The sequence below is a fragment of the Balaenoptera musculus genome, chromosome 4, assembly GCF_009873245.2.
Source record: "Balaenoptera musculus isolate JJ_BM4_2016_0621 chromosome 4, mBalMus1.pri.v3, whole genome shotgun sequence".
In the NCBI taxonomy this organism is placed as follows: domain Eukaryota; kingdom Metazoa; phylum Chordata; class Mammalia; order Artiodactyla; family Balaenopteridae; genus Balaenoptera; species Balaenoptera musculus.
In genome coordinates, this window is record NC_045788.1 from 67,222,548 (window position 1) to 67,247,421 (window position 24,874).

At 35.5% G+C, this 24,874-nt stretch overlaps 1 protein-coding gene across 2 annotated transcripts; it reads left to right on the plus strand.

The window, feature by feature from the left end:
* The first annotated feature begins 835 nt into the window (after positions 1-835).
* Positions 836-22,403, plus strand: CLDN16 (claudin 16). 2 transcript variants are annotated; one of them, XM_036849585.1, is made up of 6 exons: positions 836-1,042; positions 1,125-1,255; positions 14,432-14,510; positions 17,965-18,129; positions 21,075-21,266; positions 21,926-22,403. In XM_036849585.1, the coding sequence occupies exons 1-6, from the start codon at positions 925-927 to the stop codon at positions 22,057-22,059; spliced, it is 819 nt and encodes a 272-aa protein (XP_036705480.1). In that variant the 5' UTR covers positions 836-924; the 3' UTR covers positions 22,060-22,403. The 2 variants fall into 2 exon arrangements, with proteins under 2 accessions (XP_036705480.1, XP_036705479.1); XM_036849584.1 differs by lacking the exon at positions 14,432-14,510 and adding an exon at positions 14,511-14,613.
* The last annotated feature ends 2,471 nt before the right edge of the window (positions 22,404-24,874 follow it).

Here is a 24,874-nt window from a genome sequence, read left to right on the forward strand (position 1 = left end):
TGATTAAATGAGGGTATGTATGCTGTTTTAAGTATTTTTTTTTTTAATTCTACTGGTTATGGAATATTTATACTCAATAAGGCTACCCATTCGGGTGTAGGTAAAACTCTAGTTGCCCCTGCTATATCACAGACTTAAAAAAATCCTTTTATTCTAGAATAAACAGTTTCTTTTTCAAGCATATTTTCAAACATTGGTTCATGGGGGAAAAGTAATCATATAGGGAATTCTTGGCCATGTTAATATTTACCATTTAGCTACTTTTGTCAGACACTGTTCTAAGTGATTTACAGACACAGTATCATTTAATTTTCCCAAACATTTCATGATGTCTGTTTGTATTAATATCCCCATTTTACAGAAACCACAGCCCAAGTACCTTCAGCCTGTAAGCTTCAGAGCAAGGATTTATACCCAGAGCTCTTTGGGTTAAAATGCGCACTCTTTCCCACTGAATGATGTCGAAAGGTTAGGAGCCATGGCTCTACCTGGGGCCCAGGTGCTTGGAAACCCTTTATGGGCTGTTCTGCCCAGCACTTTGGAATGCAAACTCCCTTGAGCAAGCCCTTGTTAGCATAGTTTCACCAGTGGCCTGTCTGTCTAAGGTAGTCAGCGAATATTAAAATAGTCCTAATAATAAAAGCACTCAGTCAACCATATAGACCCCTTACTGAGGGGAGGAGGAGAATAGCTCACTTTCTCTGGAGGGCCTGAGAAAGATCAGTTTACAGGCGTCAGCATGGGGTGTGACCCTTCTTCCTTCTCTCCATCTTGACGCTGGCACGTGCCTCTGGTGACCATCATCTCACATTAGCCCACGGTCTGGGCAGAAAACATTACCGGGGCTCCTTTTCTCCCCCACCCAAAACATTCTCAGTCCTTTCACTGACCTGGCTTCTGATTGGAGGCTCGTTGCTTCAGATAATGACCTCCAGGACCCCTCTGTGGGTTACAGCCTGTTCGTATTACTCTTACCGCAGCTTAAGACTCCTGCAGTGGGGAGTAAGGAAAAGGAAAAGACCAGCATTTTCAACATCCCCAGGTACCAGAAGCACAGAAGACTGACGGCATTCCAGCTACCTGCATGGGTCCAGGGCTGACAGCTGCCCATGTGTCCCTTGCAGACAGGCTGTTCGTTAAGATGAGGGATCTTTTTCAGTATGTCGCCTGCTTCTTTGCATTTTTCTCTACTGGGTTCTTGGTTGTGGCCACCTGGACAGACTGTTGGACGGTGAATGCAGATGACTCCCTGGAGGTAAGAAGTCAGCAGCTTCTTTTACTGACCCGAGCCTGTCCAACTTTTCTCTAAGCCCCACTGGCCCATTACATTCACTAGGACTAAGATAGTAATAATAGCCAACATGGTTGGACTTGCTTCTTACTTACTATTTACTGAGTCTTTACATTATTAGCTTATTTAATCCTGACAGCTCATCTATGAGGTAGGCATTGCTGTTATCCCATTTTACAGATGAGATAACTGAATAAGCCCTTTTTTCATAAAGGTAAATTTACACAAGCGTAGTTATATAAGCTTTCCAGAAATTCACCTCTTCCATTGCTGCATATACCAAATTGAATAACATTCCATTAACATCCTTTCTCACAAACAGAAATTTGCTAATCTTGAAGACAGCATTAAAAGTAGTATGATAGACTTTCTTAAGGAGTGATCATCTAAATGATGATCAAGTGATCAAACTCAAGTCATATAAAACCTACCCAATTACTGTGCAATGGAGAAATGTCATTGTAAGGAGTTTCCAAGTAGGAGAAAACATTCTGTGGGAAACCAAGTTTTTCCAGTGTGTCCCAAAGTACAGGAGACAGATATGGGTTTAAGAAACCCTCTTTTAAAAATGAGTTGCTCTTGGGAACCTACTGTTCATGTACAAGATGAGTGAGTGGTTCATATTTGAAAATTTTATTTTTCTCACTGGAGAAGCTCTGAAAGAAGTAATTTTCAAATTTAGAATTATTTTCTGTGGTTATAGGAATCTGAGAGAGGTAAAACTAAGTAAAAATCAATTCTTCAGACTCAGCAACTATTCATTTGTAAGGTTTCAAAAAGTGTAGGTGAGAAAAAGAAAGAATATATCAGGAACTCACTGAGAATATACAGCAACTCACTATGTTCTCCTATGTACATCCTGAATGGAACAATTTACTCTAGCAAATGCTATACCTTTATGAAGTTTAAGAAAGATACCTGAGGGCAAGTTTTTATATTTTTTCTTCTAATTTTATTTATTAAACTCCCAAGTTGGAGTTTCGAATGGAAAGTAATAATCTTTTATTTTTCTGTGTATTATTTTTGTGTTTTATTTTTTTCTTGCTTTTAAATTTCCTCTGACTCTTACATGGTATTTCAAAACCAAGAGAGTTTTAAGTACTTCTTTAGCACTAGAAAATTATTTTTCTGAAAATTGTGATAGAATTGAAATACTGTAAAGGATGTCTGCTATATGTTAGTCCAGTGATGCATTATCTGGCCATGCACATAAGTGGTGAATGAAAAAAACAAACCCAAACTGTCCTTTGAACAGTACTCAGAAAAGTGCAGATAGAAATGTTCTACTGCCATTAGCTTGCTAGAATATGGGCTGCGAGTAGTAGGTGATGAATACAGAAATATGTTGGACTTTAGCTCACTTAAAATTATGTTTTTAAAAACATGTGAAATCTCATCTAAAAGCATTCTTAAAATATTTTCCAAAACAATTTGAAAATCTTTCTCCTTAAGCTGATGGAACTGCTAACTTCATTTGATAAGAAATGAAAGTTTAGAAAGGGTCAGACCTTGCTGAGGCAGATTGGGAGTTCTGGTATTTAAAGTGCCTTCTTGCTTTCATCTCAGTACATACAACCAATCTGCCATCTGTTCTTTGCCAAGAACACTTCTAGGTAAAATGAGTGGAATGAGTAGTCTAGTTTATTCACCTTGAGTAAATCCTTGCTAACCTCAGACTATAGTTAATAGTTCTTAGCTTCTTTCATATTTCCCATACTTGAGATGTATTGCAATAAATCTTCCCCAAGAAGCCTCCCCATGAAAAGAAGAACCCTTTAGTCATTTGTAGATACGTGGATGGATCTAGAGACTGTCATATAGAGTGAAGTAAGTCAGAAAGAGAAAAACAAATTTTGAATATTAACGCATATATGTGGAACCTAGAAAAATGGTACAGATGGACCGGTTTGCAGGGCAGAAATAGAGACACAGATGTAGAGAACAAACGTTTGGACACCAAGGGGGCAAGGGAGGGTGGTATGAATTGGGAGATTGGGATTGACATATATACACCAATATATATAAAATAGATAACTAATAAGAACCTGCTGTATAAAAAATAAATAATATTCTAAAATTAAAAATAAAAAGAACAACCCTTTAACAAATGAGGCCCCCTTCTCTCCAACAGTCTCTTTATTTGCCAGTATTTTTAAAGGGACATGGATCTCTCATAACAATTACTCCTTCAGTTGGCAGATAAAGTCATAATATTATCCATAAATGTCAAGGTTCTGATACTCACTGACTCAATTTTACTGTTCTGTCTCTTTGCTTCCTTCCTTGTGTATATATCGTCATTGGTCCATATTAACAGCTCACTTTAAACAACTACTGGACAAAAATTGACAAAATAAAAGGGCTTTTAAAAAAAAGCATACCCATAGAAAATTTAAACAAAAAGGAATATAATGAATTTTTCGCTTTGTTAATCTTTGAAAGTGATGTAGGCATCAGTGTTGGAAAATGGATTCTGTAGTTCAGTTCAACGTAACAAACAAGAAATGTATGTCATTTCAAAGGTGCCGTGCTAATCCTCCAAGGGGAGTCAAAGCTAAAGCAAGAGCCATTCCTGCCTTTCATGAGCACACGTTTAGGGAGGAACAAAGATGCACATGAAACTCTAATAAAGGGTGTAGGCCAATTCATATCTGAGAAAGAAATGAACAAAGTGCCACTGGAGGAAAGAAGAGAGAACGATTATTTCCTGTCAGGGACATTGAGACAGGCCTCAAGGAGGAAAAGACATTTGAACAAAGCGTCAAAAAAGATGCCAAGGATTTCAAAAGGTAGAAATGGCAGCAGAGGTCTTCCAAGAGAGAGGACAAATAACAAAACTACAGGCTAAAGGTGAGTAACAGGGAGTAAGAAGCAGATAGAGCTCAGATATCCTTTTGCCTTGCTAGAGAATACTCAAAATACTACAAAATAGTATTGGGCCTCATTTATACCTGTCTTGAAGAGGAAAGTTCTTTGCGTTAAGTAAAAACATTAGAAAAAAGAAATAGCACACGGATTTGTGCACAGCCCCAAGTCAGGGACCAGGGGTCCTGAGCTACCATGCTGCCCCTGTCATTCTTGATTCATGTGTGGCTTGGGGAAGACTGATGTGTGAAGAGAACTTGGGTTTTGAAATTATTCCAGCCTGTGTTCGCATCTTAACTGTCTTCTATTGAGCAGTCTCAGCTCGTGTCTTTGGCTCAGTTTCCTCAATTATAAAATGAAGTTGAACTCAGTTGTTTTAAGGTCCTTTTTAGTCCTCCATTCTCTAACATCAGAACTCCTTGACTATGACTATTTCTAGAGACATGACTATGTCTTCTAGAGAGATGGCCAGCCGCTGGAGGACTGATGGCATCTAGAGCCTCCCTAGAAATTTCCACTAGGAAATCTAGTTTGAACAGTCTTCATTTTTCTGTTAACTTTATATGCTCTTTCTTCCTATTCCTCACTCTACTTCTCTCCTTACTTCTTTTCTCCCTTCCTTTCTTCTTTCCTCCCTGCCTCTTTCCTCTTTCTTCTTCTTCCTCTTCTCCCTTCCTTCTCCCCTTCTCCCTTTTCCTCCCTTTTAAAAAACCTTTTATCCCCCACTTCTCTTTTATTCTTCTTTTTCTCCCCCCACCTTTCTCCTTTTTCTCTTTATCTCTCTTTTTTGTGCTCCCTTTTTTTTTCTTTTCTTTCTATAATCTTTCATTCCACAAATGCTCTTTGATACCTACTATCTACTTGGTATTGTGGTGGGTACAGGTTATGAAGGAGGAAGAAACTTGGATCTTCCTTAGGTTTCTCCCAGCATATTGGGGGAGACAGACAGGTAAACTGATAGTATGATATGACCAGTGCTATGATTACAGATAACTCTGAGTGGCCAGCTCACTCAATCGTGTATAATCAGTGAAGGTTACCCAGAAGAAATAGATAAACTAGGCTTGAAGAACAAGTGAAAGGGGCAGAAAAAGTAGAGAGTATTGCACGCACAGGACATGATATAGGCAGAGATCTAGGTATGAGAGTGCTGTATGTTTATCACTTTGGACATATTGGAAAAAGTTTCCAACATAGGGAGGAGAATATAGGGGCTGGATCATTGAGGGCTTGTGTTCATGTAAAATATAGATCTTATACCATAGACAAGGGTGGTTCACTGTAAGCAAACATATATGTGTGTTTTAGAAAGAGCAATCATTCTGGCTAATGTGGGGAATGATTAGAAAGGATAAAATGAATTATAGGGAGATCAGCTAGGCAGCTTTTCCCATAAAACAGGAGGAGAACATTGATGGTCTGAACTAGTGTGGCAGCAAACTTAAAAAGGGTACAAATGAACTTGTTTACAAAACAGAAGTAGAGTCACAGATGTAGAAAACAAACTTATGGTTACCAGGGGATAAGCAGGGAGGGATAAATTGGGAGACTGGGATTGACATATACACACTACTATGTATAAAATAGACAACTAATAGGAACCTACTGTATAGCACAGGGAACTCTACTCAATACTCTGTAACAGCCTGTATGGGAAAACAATCTGAAAAGAGTAGATATATGTATGTGTATAACTGATTCACTTTGCTGTACATCTGAAACTAATACAACATTGTAAATCAACTATAATTCAATAAAAAAATTTTAAAAAGGCATAAAAAGGCATAATATGGGAAACTAAAGAACTCAAATTGATGAGATTAATAATTGATTGCATGTGGGGAAAGAAGACTGATGGAGAAGGAGAAGTAAAATTTGAAATCTACTCTACTGTTTCGGGGTAATTGGAGGAAGGTTGGAGCCACTCACCTAGAGCTTAAATGGAGGAAAATTAGTCTCTATACAGAAGTCATTAAGCAGCAATATCCCTGGACCATGCCACTATTTTTTTCTTACTTAGATTGTTGCACAGCACCTTGAGGGGGCCAGGAAGGGAATGCTTTTCAGTGTGGATGTTTACAGGTTGAACTTGATGTTACAGGGACCTGAGATTAAATCCCACCCTGCCAGGCAGTAGCTGTGTGAATTTAGACAGATGTTTAAGTTGTGTAAAACTGCATTTCCTCTTCTATAAAGGGAGAGTAACAATATGCACATGGTAAGTGTCTTGTGAGGGTTAAATGAGCCTGTGTATCTAGTTTACTGCAGTACCAGTCAAATACAAATCAGTCAATAAATGTTAGATATATTATCGTCTATTTGCAGTTTATTGTTCTGTTTTTGTTCTGGAGGAGGAGATGACATTTTGTACAATGTTCACTGAAGGGAGAAATATGAGATTTAAGTTTTGTTCCTATTTTCTGTATTGATTCTCTTGGACAAATTTTGTTTACTTCTCTGAGCTGTTGTTTTTTTCCATTTTTACACTTATGACTGTTCCCTTTTTGTCTAACCAGGAGAATAAGGCAGAGAATAGAGACAAAATAGCATAAGTTATATATTAAATACATTTTAAAAGAAAATAAATTATGAATTAATAACATAAATATGCTAATAACATCATAAAATGTGTAATTCTTCATTATCCACAGTAAAATAGAAAAGTAGCTTCTTCACAAAGTTACTGGTCTCTCAATTATCAGAAAGAAAAAAATGTTTTAACAAGTTTATTTCATTTTTCAGTTCAACTTTTGTTAATTATTTACTGAGAATTTGTCATGTACCAAGCACTGTTATGATTAAAATTTTATGACCTCAAATGAAAGGTAATCCACATTTGGATTTATTTTATCTTCATTACTAGGTTCTCCCCTGGGATTTCTATTTTAATTAATGATGCTACAATTCTTTCATACATAAATATTGAAATTATTAGAGCTAGCATGTACTCTGATTATCTATACACTTGCTTTGCTTTCCAACTGATTTTAAACTCCTTTAGCAGACATTTGAGCCTAGAAATATTCTTTAATTCACCTCATGGTCTCCTACAGCTCCTAGCACCCCCTTCTACATAATGGGAACTCAGGATGCATTTGTTAATATGAAGTGAATGGGTACCTATTATGATACTTGACATACTTACTAAAAGAGTGAATAAATGAGTGAAATATAATGTGACGTGATATTTGGAAATCTCACGTTGAACACTAAATAAGAAGTATCTCTGTAGAAAGACCATCACTTTTTCTTAGGGAAGATCTTTCATCTTGCTGCAGTTTAAATTTTTTCAAGATATGGATTTGGTCTCTCTTTTTAATCAGATAGGAAAAAAGAGCCAATCCCCTGAGATGTATAATAAAGTTGGTGAAGAGTGTATTCCTACCTAGAAAATATAGCTTTTCTTCCTGGTGCTTCAAAGAGGGAAAGAAATGAAGAAAAGGAGAGAGAGAAAAGGAAATTAATATTTTGTAATAATTCACTCAACGTAAATTGTGATCTCTGACACTGGCCAGTAATCTTTGCAAAGTTGTGATTCCATACTTTCATAAGGAAAACATTCTAAAATGATTAAATGTATGACTTAAATTAAATAATAAATATTAAAATTGAAATATTTATATAGTCATATATGTAAATTAGGTAATATGGCCATGAAGGCCACAAACATTATCTTAATACTTACTAGGTTTGCATTATCCCATTCTTGCCATTTATACCTTTAGCCAGTGCTCCATAGCTAAGCAAGAAGAGTTAAACCAAATATATTTTAGCAAATAAACTCACGGTACATAAATGGAGTAAAAAAGAAAGGTGACATCTATTATATTTATTTTAATCTTGCTTTCTCATCCTTATAAATACCTGTCTTGAGTTCTTTTAGGCCCTGGGATAGTGAGAAAAAGAAAAGAAAATGTAAAAATTAAAAGTTCAGAACTCTAGTATGAGAAAATTCAAATGCTTTTTTGTTCAAAGTGAAAATGTTTCATGTTTTAGGAGTAAAACATTATTTACTATAGTATTATTAAAACTTTTGCACCCCAATAAATATATTCAATTAAGTACTGGAAACAAGTAAGTTGCATCTTCAACATTAAAGTACACTAGCACAGGGATGGTAAAGTGATGTGAAAACTATAAATCTCTATTTTATGCATATGCAAGGTGGTTTTTAAAAGAATATATCTTCATGACTTATCCCATTTTTCTTTTGGCTAATGATTATTCTTCCTATATATATTACATTTACACATAAATCCCAATGCATATGCATTTGTAACATAATGCATAGTGACAAAGAAAAATCTTGTTTAATTGTGGTCAACCAAGAAAAAACATTTGCTAAGCCTGCTGTGTATAATTACTATATATATTGGGTTGGCCAAACGGTTGGTTCGTTTTTTTTCCATAAGATGGCTCTAGTAGCACTTAGTTGTCTTTTAAATTCATTCAAAACAATTTTGTTAGATTGTATGTGACAGCTGTCATATCAGCATGCATTTAAAAAAGATCAAAATTGGTGAATTTTTGTGTAGCCATTTTAATATTGAAGACGGAAGAAGAAAAGCAACGTTTTCAGCATATTATGCTCTATTATTTCAAGAAAGGTAAAAATGCAACCTAAACGCAAGAAAAGATTTGTGCAGCATATGGAGAAGGTGCTGTGACTGAAGGTGTCAAAAGTTGTTTGCCAAGTTTCGTGCTGGAGATTTCTCTCTGGACGATGCTCCATGGTTGGGTAGAGCAATTAAAGTTGATAGCAAACAAATCGAGACATTAATTGAGAACAATCAACGTTGTACCACATGGGAGATAGCCAACATACTCAAAATATCCAAATCAAACACTGAAAATCATTTGCACCAGCTTGGTTATGTGAATCGCTTTGATGTTTGGGTTCCACATAAGTTAAGTGAAAAAAACCTTCTTGACCATATTTCCGCATGCGATTCTCTACTTAAACATAATGAAAACACTCCGTTTTTAAAACAAATTGTGACGGGAGATGAAAAGTGGATACTGTACGATAATGTGGAACAGAAGAGATGGTGGGGCAAGCGAAATGAACCACCACCAACCTCACCAAAGGCCGGTCTTTATCCAAAGAAGGTGATGTTGTGTATATGGTGGGATTGGAAGGGAGTCCTCTATTATGAGCTCCTTCTGGAAAACCAAATGATTAATTCCAACAAGTACTGCTCCCAATTAGACCAAATGAAAGCAGCACTAGATGAAAAGCATCCGGAATTCGTCAACAGAAAACGCATCATCTTCCATCAGGATAACACAAGACCGCATGTTTGTTTGATGACCAGGCAAAAACTGTTACAGCTTGGCTGGGAAGTTCTCATTCATCCACCATATTCAACAGACATTGCACCTTCGGATTTCCATTTACTTTGGCCTTTACAAAATTCTCTTAATGAAAAAAATTTCAATTCCCTGGAAGATTGTAAAAGGCACTTGGAACAGTTCTTTGCTCAGAAGGACAAAAAGTTTGGGGAAGATCGAATTATGAAGTTGCCTGAAAAATGGGAGAAAGTAGTGGAACAAAACGGTGAATATATTGTTCAATAAAGTTCTTGGTGAAAATGAAAAATGTGGTTTTTATTTTTACTTAAAAACCGAAGACACTTTTTGGCCAACCCAATAGATATACACATAAATTTCTCCTATGTAACAGGAGGAGAAAATGACAATTAATTAAAGTATTTTTAAGTTTCTCTCTTCTCAAAAGATATATAAAATATGTGGAGGCATGACAGGCACACTCAAAACTGCAGAAGATAAGACAATGCAGGCAAAATTGTGTGTTGCTACTTGTAAATATTTTCAGAGGGATAAGAAAAGGGAAATTGGCAAAGGCTACGATAGAGAAACCTTAATTGGAAACTGCTAAAGAGGTTAGAATAAGAAATCCCAGGATTAAGGAATTAATTTATGCCATTATAAACTCACCTAGGAAGAGGGACCATCAGTCCCTCTTCCTGAAAGTATACTGAAACTATTTTTCTGTGTGGTATCCTGCTTGCTCATCCTTAGTATTGTGGTAAACACTTTCCAGAGCCAGTTGAGTAGATAGGGTCCAGGCTGACACCAAATCAGCATAAACTCTCTGGTCTCAATAATATTTCTTTAACTCCTGGATTTAGACATTCTAGTCTTTTCAGTCAAGTCAAAAGGACATATTAAGCATCAATTGTGTGTACAGTATATCAGTAACTATTTTCTATGCCAAATGAGAAATGAGAGTTAATGTGTATGAATTAGAAAAATTGACAAATATTTTCCCTCAGTAAACATCTATTGAGCATCTATTATATACTGAGAAGGAGGGTTTGTAAGCTCCTTGAAGCAAGGTGCCATGCCTATCTTGGTCATTGCTGTATCCCCAGCACTAGGCCGGTTGACTGACACACGAGAGACATTCAGTGAACATAGTCTGAAAGGCAGACTTGGGAGAAAGATGCACATAAATGCACATAAAAAGATAATGCAATATTATACATGCTATAGAAATATGGACTAGTTACTGTGGGATCCAAGAAGAGATTAACTCCAGCTGGAGAGACTGGGAGAATCTCATGGAAGGAGGAATATCTTTGAGGTGAGATTTAAATGAGAGGTAGAAATTTGAAGATCCACTCAGCTCCTGCTAATTGCTGCTATGTGAAGCCAGGGAGTCCAGGTGGCCAGACTGACCAAGTTTCCAAGGGAAGCCAGAAATCTGTACTCTTCTGTAAACTCTCTATGTTTCACTGTCGGCAGGTAATTAATATTAAGAAATTTAAGTTGGCCTCATGTTTGTGACTTGCACTTTTATTGCCACACCTTGGATAAACTGACTTCTTCCCAATTCAGGACCAACAGATATTTATTGAAATGATATAAAAATTCCCTGAGTATTATTTTATATGTTATTTGTTAATATATGAATCACATGTTAAGAGTACAAAGCTTAAATTTGTAATCGTCTATTTTGGACAACGCTGTGAGATAAAATTATTAGTTAACATTGTTTTTACCCGTTAAGTAAGGTTAACCATAATATTTTAAGCATGAGTCTGCTTTGTAAAAACCTTGTCTTAAAACTTTAAAGAATGTAGATTTGCTTGTTTTAGAGAGTTCTTAATAAGCCATTGTATAACAGGAGGATAAGTGAAGATTCTAAATTATAGGCAAGGAGGGCTTTCCTAAATGTGATAAATAACGAACAGTCTTTTAACCTTGTATTTTGTGCACAAAGGCACCTTTAAGGGTGTCTCCAGTAAGTGCTATATTAACACAGAAGTTTAGTTAATTACAGCCACTATTCTCACGTACCTTAACTGAGTGTGAATACCAAGCAATCTAATATTGTGCCCCTAAGCATTAATACCTAATGAAATTGGATTCCTTGTTTCCTTTAATGAGCTCATTGCTTTTCTAAATATGGTCATTGCAGGTAAATGATCAATAGCCTTGAAAATGACACCACTACTGGTTTATTTTGGCAAGAAAAAAATACTCTTTTTAGTCTAAATATCCTCACATATATAGCTCAGCTCATTTTCTAAATAACCTCACATATAATGAGAATGACTATAGTAGGTTTTATTTGTTTGTCTTAGTGGCTGAGTTAGACAGCAGGAAATTGGGGACAGTCACTCTCTGATTATAGAATAGTGACTTCAGGTCCATATAACCTAGCTCAAATGGGAATGAACTGGATCCAGTGTGTTCCTGTTAATTGAGAGACTGAAGGGTAATAGGCTATGAGAAGGCTTGTCTTCTGTTGTGGTATAATAGTTCAGTACAAATCGTCTCTACTATCCATTTCCTAGGGCTTCCATAACACATTGCCACAATTTGGTGGCTTAACACAAGAGACATTTTTCTCTTACAGTTCTGAAGGCCAGAATTTTGAAATCAAAGTTTTGGCAGGGCTACACCGCCTCTGAAGGCTCTAGAGGAGAATGCATTCCTCGCCTCTTCCAGCTTCTGGTGACATAGGCATTCCTTGACGTGGGCCCACGTCACTCCAGTGTCTGTGTCTGTGGGCACATTGCTTCCTTCTCTTCTGTCTGTCTCTCCTCTGTGTGTCTCTTCTTATAAGGACACGTCATCAGATTTAGGGCCCACCCTGGTAATCCAAGAGGATCTTCTTATCTCAAAACCCTTAATTTAACTACATATGCAAAGTCTCTTTTTCCAAATAAGGTCACATTCACAGGTTCTGGGGATTAGAACATGGATACATCTTTTGGGGGGCTGCCATTCTACCCATTACATCTGCCTTTCTCCACTTTCATATGGTTAGTTAGTAATGCTGAACTTAGTCACTACTCAGGTTACTATGCTGTTTAAGTACTTTACCAGTATTATCATTTATTGAGCAAATCATTTATGTTGTGTGTGTTTGTAATTTTTAATTCTTATAGTCACCCTAACATTAGCTCCTTTATAAAGATAAGGAGATTGAGGCTCAAAAAAGGTAAGGCCTTGCCAAGGATGCAACACAGCTAATAAGAGTGTCAATTTAAAGTCTGTGTTTTTTCAGTTATAGCTTAAATTTCATGTGCGTGTAAGTTTAGATATTCACATCCTTCTTTAGAAATTGATATATTAGGTTTCACAAGATGGTTTTTCTTTATTAATATTTTGGTCTCTGTGGTGCCTCAGGTCAGATAATATTCCAACATTCTAAAACATCACTACTAGATTTAATCTTAGGAAGAGAAAGCCAAAGTGGGGTTTCATAGAATAATGGCCATAGGATGAGATTAAAGTTAGGGCTTACTACTTCACCCAAAACTATCTTCCAGTTTCCAATTCTGGAGTACTTTCACCTGAAGTAAAATTGGAATTAAAAAAAATAGGTTTTAAGTATACTGCAATGCTTAAGAGCGTACACACAGACTGCTGTGTTTGAATCCTATCTCCTCCATTTAACTACACTTTCTGGGGTTATCACTTAACTTTCCTGTGCCTCATTTTCCTTATTTGTAAAATGGACAGTAGTAATGATAGATCACAGGATCCTTTAATTAATAAGTGAGGTGATAATACACTTAAACAGTAACTGCTTCAGAGTATAGATTCAATATAGAATTATTAATTATTACCAATTATAAGCATTTTACATACAAAGTGAAAATAGAAGTACAACATTCAAAATTGTGATGGAGTAGCCAGTAGTAGAGTTTTATTTGGTGCACAACACAACTTCAAAGCAGAACATGGGTCAAAGAGTTTCATAGAGCAAATATTCTCTGATATCATTTTCTTTTGCAAATCAAAATGTTTCACGTTCCTTCCTTTCTTCTCCGCGCCAGTTATAATCTCCCTGTCTTTGCATTTCTCTTCCCACTCTGCTCTGTTATTTATTCTTACTTTAAGGAAAACTTTAAGCTTTCATTTTCCAAGATAATTTGTGGTTAAATCTTACTAAACTATTTCCAGATTGCCAAGGTAATGTGAATCTGTAATCAAATCAGAATAAACAGTCATATTAGTTCTGTTCCATATGTATGAGCTCTGTCAAGAATACTTGAAAACATTTTCTGTTGGCATGTTTCCAATTCTAGAAAATCTATTTTGACTTACAGCTTATAGGTAAAGTATGAGAAGGCTCAGGACACTTGTACCTTTTAGCTCTAAGTGGATACTTAGAATCATCTGTACAGCATTTCTAAGTGATTTACGACTGCAAGGTTGTACGAAATTAATGTTCAGTTTGTTTACATCCATCTCATAGCTTAAACATTGGTAGTCTGTCAGTGGAGCAAGGAAGAAGTAGTATGGTCTTTATATTTCATTTATGGTCGTCTTTATGTATAACTTTCTTTGACCATTATTTTAAATTTATGAGCCTCATATATAATAACATGTTTCTTCATGGGACTCATTGTTCATGATGAAGAAAAATTAATGTACATTCCTAATAGACTCAAGATGTCAACAGTTATCACCTATTGTTATATTGATTTTTTTTTTTTTTTTGGATAAGTAAATGTCAGCATATGGTAGTGAAATGAATTGACGCCCTATTAAACTGACTTGATGATAGAACCAGCCATAGGCATTTGCATATGTTTAATTCTGATTTTATCCATCTTAGGCATGACTCCTTCCTGCCCCCCACCCCCAAATCAGGAAGTGATTTTACTTCCTGGTGGTGAAAGCCTTGAATTGTTAGTGCTTAAGGGAAAATACTCTAAAATGCATTGTGTTTGTTGTAAATGAAATTCCGATCATGCTTGTAACCACTGTACTTTGCTATCAAACTCACAACAGCCAAGTTCTTCCTTTGATCAAGGTGAATTGAAGTGTGTCTGCCTGAATTGTTTCACACAGTGTCTTCTCCAACATCTAGGTGAGCACAAAATGCCGAGGCCTCTGGTGGGAGTGTGTCACAAATGCTTTTGATGGGATTCGCACCTGTGATGAGTACGATTCTATATTTGCTGAACACTCCTGTACGTATGCCTTAGACATCACCCTTGTCAGGGAGGGAAGACCAAAGGAAATTGAACTCAGGTTTCCATTATGTGTTTTTGTTTTTTACTATTCTATATTAAGGTTCTGTCCAGTTTTAAGTGTTTCAATTAGAAATTTAGTTTATTTCTAAAATGTGAATTGAAACATTTTTAGCATATTTTATCTTTTCCCATGTATTTATAAATTCCTTTAGGGTAAAAATATTATCTTATTCAGTTCTGCTCTCCCACGAAGGGTCTGGTATAGTGTCTTATACACAGCAGGCTTATAGGAAACAATTTTTAAATTGAAATGAAATCTTCAGAGTGCAGTGATTTTATGATTAGAATTGACCGGTCAGATGAAAAGCATTTCGGAGAGGTCTTTTAGCTATGACTTAGGTCAGATAGAAAGTTTACAGTATTTCAATGGATGACTTGTTAAGAAAGAGAGACAGTGGATATAGAGGGGCAGAGACAGAGACAGAAAAACAGATAGGCAAAGAGAGACCAGACTGTGGGATCAGGGAATGAAAAACATTAAAATATGTGACACATTCTTAGCAGAAATAATAAAGCCATCTCCTTCACCTTCCCTACCTTTAGCTTTAAATTATAATTAGGTGTTAACAAGGCCCATGTTTCTATGAATAAAAGATTTCATAGATTGAAAAACCTTATTACTGATTCTCTCAACTCTTCTCCATACCATTTATTTATTTATTTATTTGTGTGTTTGTTTGTTTATTTATTTACTTATTAGACCACCCAATCGTGCCAAGAAATACTGGTGCTGTTATTAAAGCAAATTGGTTTTAGTCTCTTTCAAATCAAATGATGGGTGGTGGTACAATATCACAACTTCTTTTCTCAAGATAAATGAAAAGTAAACCTTTAGAGTGTGACTTTTCCCCTGAACAGCTATTTCAGTCCAGGGAAAAGCACTTAAAAGGAGCTGTGCTCTACAAATATCTTTCTCTGCCATTTAGGATTTGAGTGCCTGAAACATTTTTTAATTCATAAAGCTTTTACTCCATTTTTTAGAAAAAGGCCTTTTATGTTTTCCTCTTTTTTCCCTTCTTGCACTAACCTAGTTCTATCTACAAAGAGGCACGATTTGGTCAATAGGAATGGGCATTCATGTTCATGTGGACCCTAGGCTATTCCAGAAATACAGTGCTATGGTTAGAGTTGAGAAGAAAATAGAAAGATGACATATTTCAAACTTTTAAATATTTGTTATGTACATTTATGTAAGAAGAAAATAAAATTATTCATAAGCCTACTACACAGAAAAAAATCACTGTTTATATTTTAAAATGGTCCTTTATCTTTTGCCTATACTATCTCACATTTGTCTTTTGATATATTTTTACCTATTACTTTCAAATAATATACTAAAAATCCATTAATTTTCTTTAAAAAATTCTATCATATGCTTAAAGACAAGAGAGATGAAAATGTGTTCTAAGAAAATAATATAACTGTACCCTCTAAGTTAGGATGTTACCTGTAAGAGAGTAGGATTTTATTTTTAGTCTTTGGTATCTTTTATACAATCACAATTAGATCACCTTTCTCATTACCTTGTATACTTAGAGTATTTAGACCCAGATGCCTTTTTTAGGGTTCCTGTTGATACTGTTAATTTTAACCCTTCTCCACCCCCCAAATCAGGGTATTTAACATTATTCTGGCAGCCAAATCTCAGATAATCTCCAAAAGGAAATTCCTGGCTGGCCAGCATTAGCAATCTCTTGCAGAGCTGCCCTCTTGGAACTGGGCTAGCCATGTGGCCCCTGGATGACACCATAGGCATGAGTCCTGTAGTTCCACAGACCATCTGAGACACACTTTGTATGGGAGCAAGGGTCAGAGAGGGGAAGACCAGGGCCCACAATGATTTCAGGGCACCCCATCCAGATAGCAACCCTGGCCCTGTTGATCCCAGGTTCCAGAAGAGGACTTAGAAAATTTCAAGGGAGGCACTCCAAAATGTGGGACCACTTGGTTTGGGGTGCTGAATAGGAAGCCCACTTATATATAACATTTGAGGATCAAGGAGATCTGCGAAAATATAAAAACTGATATCACCTAATGAGTTACATATTTTTCTCTTTCCTTAATTTGGAAAAAAAAAAAAAAAAAGAACCTTAGATTTGGCCTAAATTTGAAATTTGAGCCTAAATTTTAAAAAATAATGTCACATTTTGAGATCTTAAATATTCACCTATTAATAAGGTAGAAACTGATTTTATGCATTGATTTCCTCTCTTAGATGGATTATAAAAATATTTTATATTTGAAATGAGGAAAATTGGCCACATTTTTACAAGCCATCTATAACTAAATAGCCCCTAAAGTTGTCTCATCATTGGGGAAAAATTATTTCAATACAAGTAAACTCCAGATCACTATGAAAATAAAACATAATTATGATACCATCAAAGGAATAAATTTTATTACTCCTCTCCAGTAGCCAGCTAAAGTAACAATAGTTCTGACTTCAGATAATTAACCCTCTGTTTGTGACAACATTATTCTAGTTTTAATTTAGTGTCACTGGGACTCACAGGTGAGGAGGCTTTTACAGTTGATGGTGCTCCCATTGCAGGTGACTGCTACTATTCTACTTCTATTTACCTGATCTTCTCTTTCCTGGACTTTCTACCACATATTCTCATTGGCAATAGCTTTAAAATATGCTACGTTGACAATGCAAGGTTGAAGGATTAATGCAGGGTGTTGGCCGAGAAGGGTCACAACCTGAAGGAATAAAAGAAAATAAATAGTCTTCTGTTTAATAACGGAAGCTCCTTCTCCTTCTAAAGATCTGCTGATGGCTCCTACCTGAACTGGCATGAGATGTCTTGAAGTATTTTATTCTGCTCCCCTATTTTAACCAATTTGTTACATTTTTTTCAATAACACTTCAAACAAATGTAGTGATTATTTATTTATTGAATATTTATTGGTTGTCTTCAGAAGAAGAGATACTCTACTTTCAATTCAGCATTAAGCTAATACTTGTGAATGAGACTCATTCCAAAACAGGAGGCAAAAAGGAAATAGTTATTTAGTCCCCACCATATGGCAGGCATTTTACTAGATGGCCAACAAGACTATAATAAACAGTCCTTAACCAAATAATACTGTTGATAGTCTCATACTATTTTTGCATTTTATGAAAAATTAAGGGTATTTATTTTCAAGTTCATGCATATTTAAAGTCTGATTTTATTCAGTGGGCATGTGTTAATGTACGTGGTTGTCTGTTATTTGGTGTACCTCTGTGTATTAACATGTCTCCTTCCTCTGATTATGCTGAAACCACATGCTCTTATCTTCTAGTGAAGCTGGTGGTAACTCGGGCACTGATGATTACTGCAGATATTTTAGCTGGATTTGGATTTATTACCCTGCTCCTTGGTCTTGACTGTGTGAAATTGCTCCCTGATGAGCCATACATCAAAGTCCGCATCTGCTTTGTTGCTGGAACCACATTACTTATAGCAGGTATTGGTCTGGACTAGTGATGGGGATAAAGATACTCAACTAAGGTCTTGGGATGAAGAAGGGTGCTGTTCTGAAGTAGTTCATTTTAGTATAATATTTGACTTGTTTTTCTAGATTGAAGGAATAAGGAGCACATCCACCAACCCTGCTTTCCTTAGTTTTGGAATCAGATAATTAATCTTTTGTTAATATCCCTGGTCAGGGTTTATTGATGTCCTCGAACTATTTTTTAACTATTTAAAAAGTTATATAAAGCTTTAAATTAAAAAAAAAAAATTTGTGATTATTCCTGAAGTTAAATCCTAAAATAAGCCTCCAGCCGCCACCTTCTTGCCTGTACACACCCTTACCAGTTCTTCGTGGCAATGAACTAAATTGTACCAAGTCCTGTGTTAGACTTTTCTCATGTGCCAACTCACATGATCATATCTGTAACAATAAACAGATTATGCTATTGTCTCTACTTAAGAAGCTGGTGGATAAATGGAGTTCTGAAGACATAAATCAAGCATGAGTAATAAACAATAAATCAAGAATCACTTTATATGGTGTTTATTAGTGAAACAGCAAAATTGATATTTTACTGAGGTCTGTCATCAAATTCAATTTAGTCTTCCTTTATCACCATGTCTTTTTTGGATCATAATACAAGTTGGGAGGAAGTACACTGTGAAAGAAATCAAAGTGTAGGAAGATTGAAAACCAATGTGTCCACCCTCCAGAGAGAAAACCATCTTCTTTTATGGTAGCAGCAAAAAGTTAGCAAATGCTTGCATATATATATATATATATATATATATATATATATATACACACACACATATATAAAATGTGTGACCTTAGGCCAGTTAATCTGTCTCTTTTTCTTGGTCTGCAAATTAGGGTGAAGCCTCAGCAATAATATTTACTCCTAATTGTTGTTGTAAAGATCCCAATGTGGGCAGAGTAAGCCCATAGCTGAAAGTCTCACCCATCACATAGTCAAGAGTGGGGCCTCCCTGATATTTTCACACAAGGCCCTAAGGATCCTTAGGTTGTACTAAAAAGTCACAAGAATTTAGTACTTTTTTTTCCTTTTAAAGATATTCATTCCCATATCCAACCTAGTGATAACATAAAGCTTTTGTATGTAACAACGTGTTCATGTAACAAATTTAAACATCATTTAATGTTTTGCAATTTTATTCTAGAATGCTTTTTGAGACATCACTAATCTACTCCATTTTTTGTAAAATAGCAAAACGAATTAAATTTAAAGAAAAATAAGTCACTGAAGAAAATCCCTGCAGGAAGGGCTAAAGAGATACTAAATTAAATTGCCAGAGATGGCCAAAGCCTTGGAATCATCATTTGAAATTAGTATACCATGTATATATTTATATATATACACGCACACACATATATATATACACACACATAGATATATACACGTAACTAAAAGTGGGGTCTTGTTGCTCGCCGCTCAAAAGCCAATAAAGAGGTAGAGATGGTGGAATGGAAAGTTTGCTTTATTTTGGATGCAGGCAACCAGTGGGGAGGGCAGACACCTGTCCAAAGGCTCACCGCCCCCCCCTTCCCCGACAATCGGGGGGCAAGAGCTTTTATAGGTGGAGGGAAGGGGCTACATGTAGAAACAGCACAGTCAGCTCTGACAGCCATCTTGAAATCGTTCATTGGTGGTCTGACCAGCATCATCTTGATTGTTTTAAGTACAGTTAATCTTCCGTTCCAGGGTCAGTTTGTTCCCATTTCTTTGAGGCCAGTTCTCGGAATTGTGGCAGCTTATGTCATGGCTACAGTCTGCTCATCATGTAGTTAACTTCTTCCACCTGGTAGGGGTTTCAGTATCTACAAAACAGCTCAAAGGATATGGCTCAGAGTACTATCCATAGTCCTTGAGAAGGAACTAAAGGTCCTTGACTTTGCTTACTGACTAAACTATCATTGTTTTGTCCTGTCTGACTGCCTTTCTTTTCTTCTGCATTTTCTCACATCTCTGATTAAACTTATTATTTGGCTAAAGTTTTTCCACAGACAAAAGGCAGACTGAGGACATGGGGGAGAAAGGACCATAGGGTCCTGCTCCGTTTCACACACATACATATATATGTGTGTATATATATATGTGTGTGTATATATATATGTGTGTGTATATATATATGTGTGTGTGTGTATATATATATATATGCATATGTTTATATATGCACACATATATATATATATATATATATGTATATATACCGTGATCTGTTTTTAAGTTTCAAAAAAAGAGTTTTCATCCTAAACCTATGGGTTACAGTATTATGGAAAAGGTGTGGTAATTTACATCCTGTTTTTTAATGGTTACTATGTGTTCATGATCTGGTCCTTCTTAAACTTCTTGCATTAAACAATTGGGAAAATAATGCAATTAAATTGTGACTTCAATAGATATCACACACAGACTTATTAGAGAAAAAATGTGAGAGTTTCTTGGGGGTTACAGATTTCAGAAACACCATTTTCATATAGCCTTTTGTCTCACAACTCCCCACTCTTTTTTCTTACCTCTGAGCCCTGACATGAAATGTATACCTTTAAAGCAAGAGGACTCTAGTGGCATCGTTCCAAGACAATCAATTTTCAGAAAGACTAATCTGTGAGGATTAAATTTTATTTAAAATGAACAAAATTTCTTAGTCTATCTTAATATGGTGTGGGAGTGTTAGATAAATTTTCAATTTCTGCTTTAATTATTTGTTTTTAACCTCAAAGTACTAAAATGAAGGACTTTAAAAACATAGTTTCCATATGAGTGCTGATTATGTAGCTGACATAACTTCAGTCATGGGTCTGGGGAGCCATAGAATACTCTTAAATACAATACAATACAATACTCTTAAATCTCCTTGGATTTAAATTTTTAAAAGGCCTGCATTATTTTTAGCAATTTTCATCTCCTTCAGGTGCCCCGGGAATCATTGGCTCTGTGTGGTATGCTGTTGATGTTTATGTGGAACGTTCTTCTCTGGTTTTGCACAATATATTTATTGGCATCCAATATAAATTTGGTTGGTCCTGCTGGCTTGGAATGGCTGGGTCTCTGGGTTGCTTCTTGGCTGGTGCTGTCCTCACATGCTGCTTATACATCTTCAAAGGTAAGAACAAAATAAAATAGCACACTTCCTTGCCTCCAGTATCATTCCTCCCAACCCAATGGAAACACATCTCACCAGCTCAAAGTAAGGTTGATAACTTGATCCCTACCTATTACCATTAGAAATTTCAGTTGTTCAAGGACAACTGATTTGCAATACTAGAACCTTACTATCCTGTTAGTGGTATATTTGTTGAAAAGAAAAAAAAAAATACTACAGCTACAACTGTATCTAACATTCAAATATATAATGGTTATTTTGACGTGTCATAATCTTATATATCTCACTTCACCCAATCAACTAAATTTATATCTAGAGTTAAACAGAGAAGTAGACAGAAAGCCAAGTCAAATGCATACTTGTTGTTAAAGAGTGTAATGTGTTACTATTGGGTTTCTCAAAATGTCACTGAAAAAAAATAAGGAAATCCCTCTTCCCATAAGAAAGAAAAGAAAAGGAAATTACTTGACTGAATTTTAAATGTAAAAATAACTTCAAGTTGAAAATCTTAGAGTTTCTTCTAGGTTCTTAGATGATTCCTTCTTATAATATTTATATTATTGCCTCTTTGGGGGAAAATGTAATTTTATATACTCTTACCCAAAAGTTTACTGAGCCATAATTATTTTTATATCGCTATGTTTATTTCTTCCAAACAGATGTTGGACCTGAGAGGAACTATCCTTATTCCAGGAGGAAAGCCTATTCAACTACAGCTGTTTCCATGGCCCCGTCATACGCAGCCCCTCGGACACAGACTGCCAAAATGTATGCTGTAGACACTAGGGTGTGAAGTGACACATATCAGTCTGTGTGTATATGTTGTTTAACTAACCAATCAATATGTTCAAGTTAATAAAATAGCTGGCCAATCCAGGAACAGTTATCTAGACTTCCTGTTCAACTAAATTAATTGCTTAGCTTAATCAAAAAGTTTGATTCTCCTATCACTTCTCCTTCTCAATTATTCTTATATTCTTCCACATTCTTTTACCCTCTCTCTCTCACATATATACACATGTACACTTTCACTGTATTTTAAGATAAGGTTGCTGGGATATAAAACTGTTTGTTGTGATATTGCTGCTAGAGATAGTGACATGTTGATATTAAAATTAAATGACACTTTAAGAATAGAAAACAGGGCTTCCCTGGTGGCGCAGTGGTTGGGAGTCTGCCTGCCAATGCAGGGGACGCGGGTTCGAGCCCTGGTCTGGGAGGATCCCACATGCCGCGGAGCAGCTGGGCCCATGAGCCACAACTACTGAGCCTGTGCGTCTGGAGCCTGTGCTCCGCAACAAGAGAGGCCGCGATAATGAGAGGCCCGCGCACCGCGATGAAGAGTGGCCCCCACTTGCCGCAACTGGAGAAAGCCCTCGCACAGAAACGAAGACCCAACACAGCCATAAATTAAAAAAAAAAAAAAAAAAAAAAGAATAGAAAACAACTTTCAAAAGAGGTCAGAGATTCTAATCTTTGAAAGGATTGACAAGCTCTTAGCTCTTTCCCTGGCTTTTGGCTCACTTTTTGTATTCTCAACTGAGTGAGTTATTTGATAACTTTGAAGAAGATGATTCTTCCAAATTCAAACCAGTATATCAAAACTTACCATTGCTCTGATACTGTTAAAATAGAAAAAGAAAATAACAGCTTCATGTACCAGCCACTGGTGGGAGTTAAAGATAAAAAGGCCCCCCTCCAAACTCTAAATGTCAAAAGCAAATGCTAAATTAATACCAGAGTCAGTGCTGACCTTCTTCCTCATTAACCACATTAAAGATCTGTGTATTTTTTTAATCACTACTCCAAGTTTGCCTATATATTTTCAAATATTAAACTACAGCAGTTAATACCTAAACCGGGGAGTTCACTTAGTATTGATTGAGCATCCAAATGTATCTCAAGAATGTACCATATTAGAATTTGCCAATTCAGGTGTTCTCTCACCACTGGATCCTCAGCACCCAGCAAAATAGCTGACATATGATAAAATGTAAAAAATATTTGTTGCTTGAAAGCAATAAAGGCTCAACAATTCTCTACTGAAAAAAATCAATTTTCCTCACAAAATATGTGCTTTTTTGAAAAAATAGAATTATATACACACTGAAAGAAATCAATGAATAATTGCTAATGGGATTTTGTTCATATCCATAATATAACCATATTTCAATTTTTTTAATTGTAGAGGTTTTTTTTTTTAAGTTATAAAATTTAACCTCAGGTTTTCTGGTTCCTTGAAACTCACATGAATAGCATTAATAGCCATACAGTACCTTAACAGACTATCAACTGAACTAAAAATTAGTTCTTTGGAAAATGGAAATTTAGTTGTGAACATCTGAAGCTCCCAAAAGAAGTGTTTCCAATTTAAAAAGCTAAAAATAATGTGAAAACGAGATGATGGAAACTGGTACATACATTGCTGAGAATGATGTTCATGACTTCATACGACATCTCTTTACTAGTATCTCAGGAGAATTTATAATCTAATCTTAGAATTAAGAGCAATTGATTCACTTTTATTTCATGGATGTTATTAACTGTAACTGACATTTAACAAAAGTAATTGTAGATTATGTTTACTAGTTATATGGGTATTATTCTAAGCATTTTAAAGCTTATTTTGTGTTGTTCTTTTTTCTCAACCTGAGCTTTTAAATTTTTTATTCCCATATTTATTTTATGATATATTGTCTGTCATGTTTTATATATTCTAATAAGTCTCTTGAAATACTTCTGGGGAATGCCAAGGTAAAATTAATTAAATAATTAATTAGATTTTAGAGATACAAATTTTTCCCTCCTTAAAGGTTTCATTTCTATGAGGAAATATTTCAGAGGATTATGGTGATAATCGAAATCTATTAATGTTTTGAATATTTTTCTCAATAAAAACATTTTGCATATCCTGGGAAGAATATTAGTTTTTTTTAAAAAAAAATCCCCTTGAGAATTTTCATTCCTAATCCACTGTAATCTAATGAAGCATTCCAAAATAAAGCATAACAAAGAATATACTTTGTATAGCAACTACAAAATATATATGTTGTATAGTGAACAGCAAAATAAATATCAAATTGTGAAGAAGCAATAATTGACATAGTGGTAGCTCAACATACTCAGAAAGAAAAAAATAACATAAGCCCAAAGTATACTCATATCTGGTTATTAGGTTGAATCGTTAAAATAGCCCACAAAATTCTGAGTACTATAATTTAGTCATGTCCTGTTAATTGCAATAGGAAAAAATAAAAATGTATAAAATGGAACAATCTTATTTACCTATCCCTTTATTAATCATGACTTTCTAATATCACATTTTTAACTGAAATTAGCCTTTTGTTATTATAAAAGTTATATATGTGCATTGTAGAAAGTTGGAAAACAAAAACAACCAAAAATGTATCTTGTTTAAATATCATGGGACCATATTCTCTCCACCTATATCACTACTCCTAAAACCCTATTGAACATCTGCACATTCTTCCACATATTCTGTTTATACACATACACACAAAGACTATATATTCTTCTTTAAAAGATCATTCCATATCTGTGGCTTTGTAACCTAATTTCCCCCCATTAATTATCATTGTCTTTTCATA

Bases quoted from the DNA above. Each gene is read 5' to 3' on its own strand.
- CLDN16 (XM_036849584.1), top strand. From the start codon at position 925: ATGACCTCCAGGACCCCTCTGTGGGTTACAGCCTGTTCGTATTACTCT. The intron at 14,614-17,964 runs GTACGTATGCCT...CTTATCTTCTAG, and splicing joins TATATTTGCTGAACACTCCT to TGAAGCTGGTGGTAACTCGG. The intron at 18,130-21,074 runs GTATTGGTCTGG...CATCTCCTTCAG, and splicing joins AACCACATTACTTATAGCAG to GTGCCCCGGGAATCATTGGC.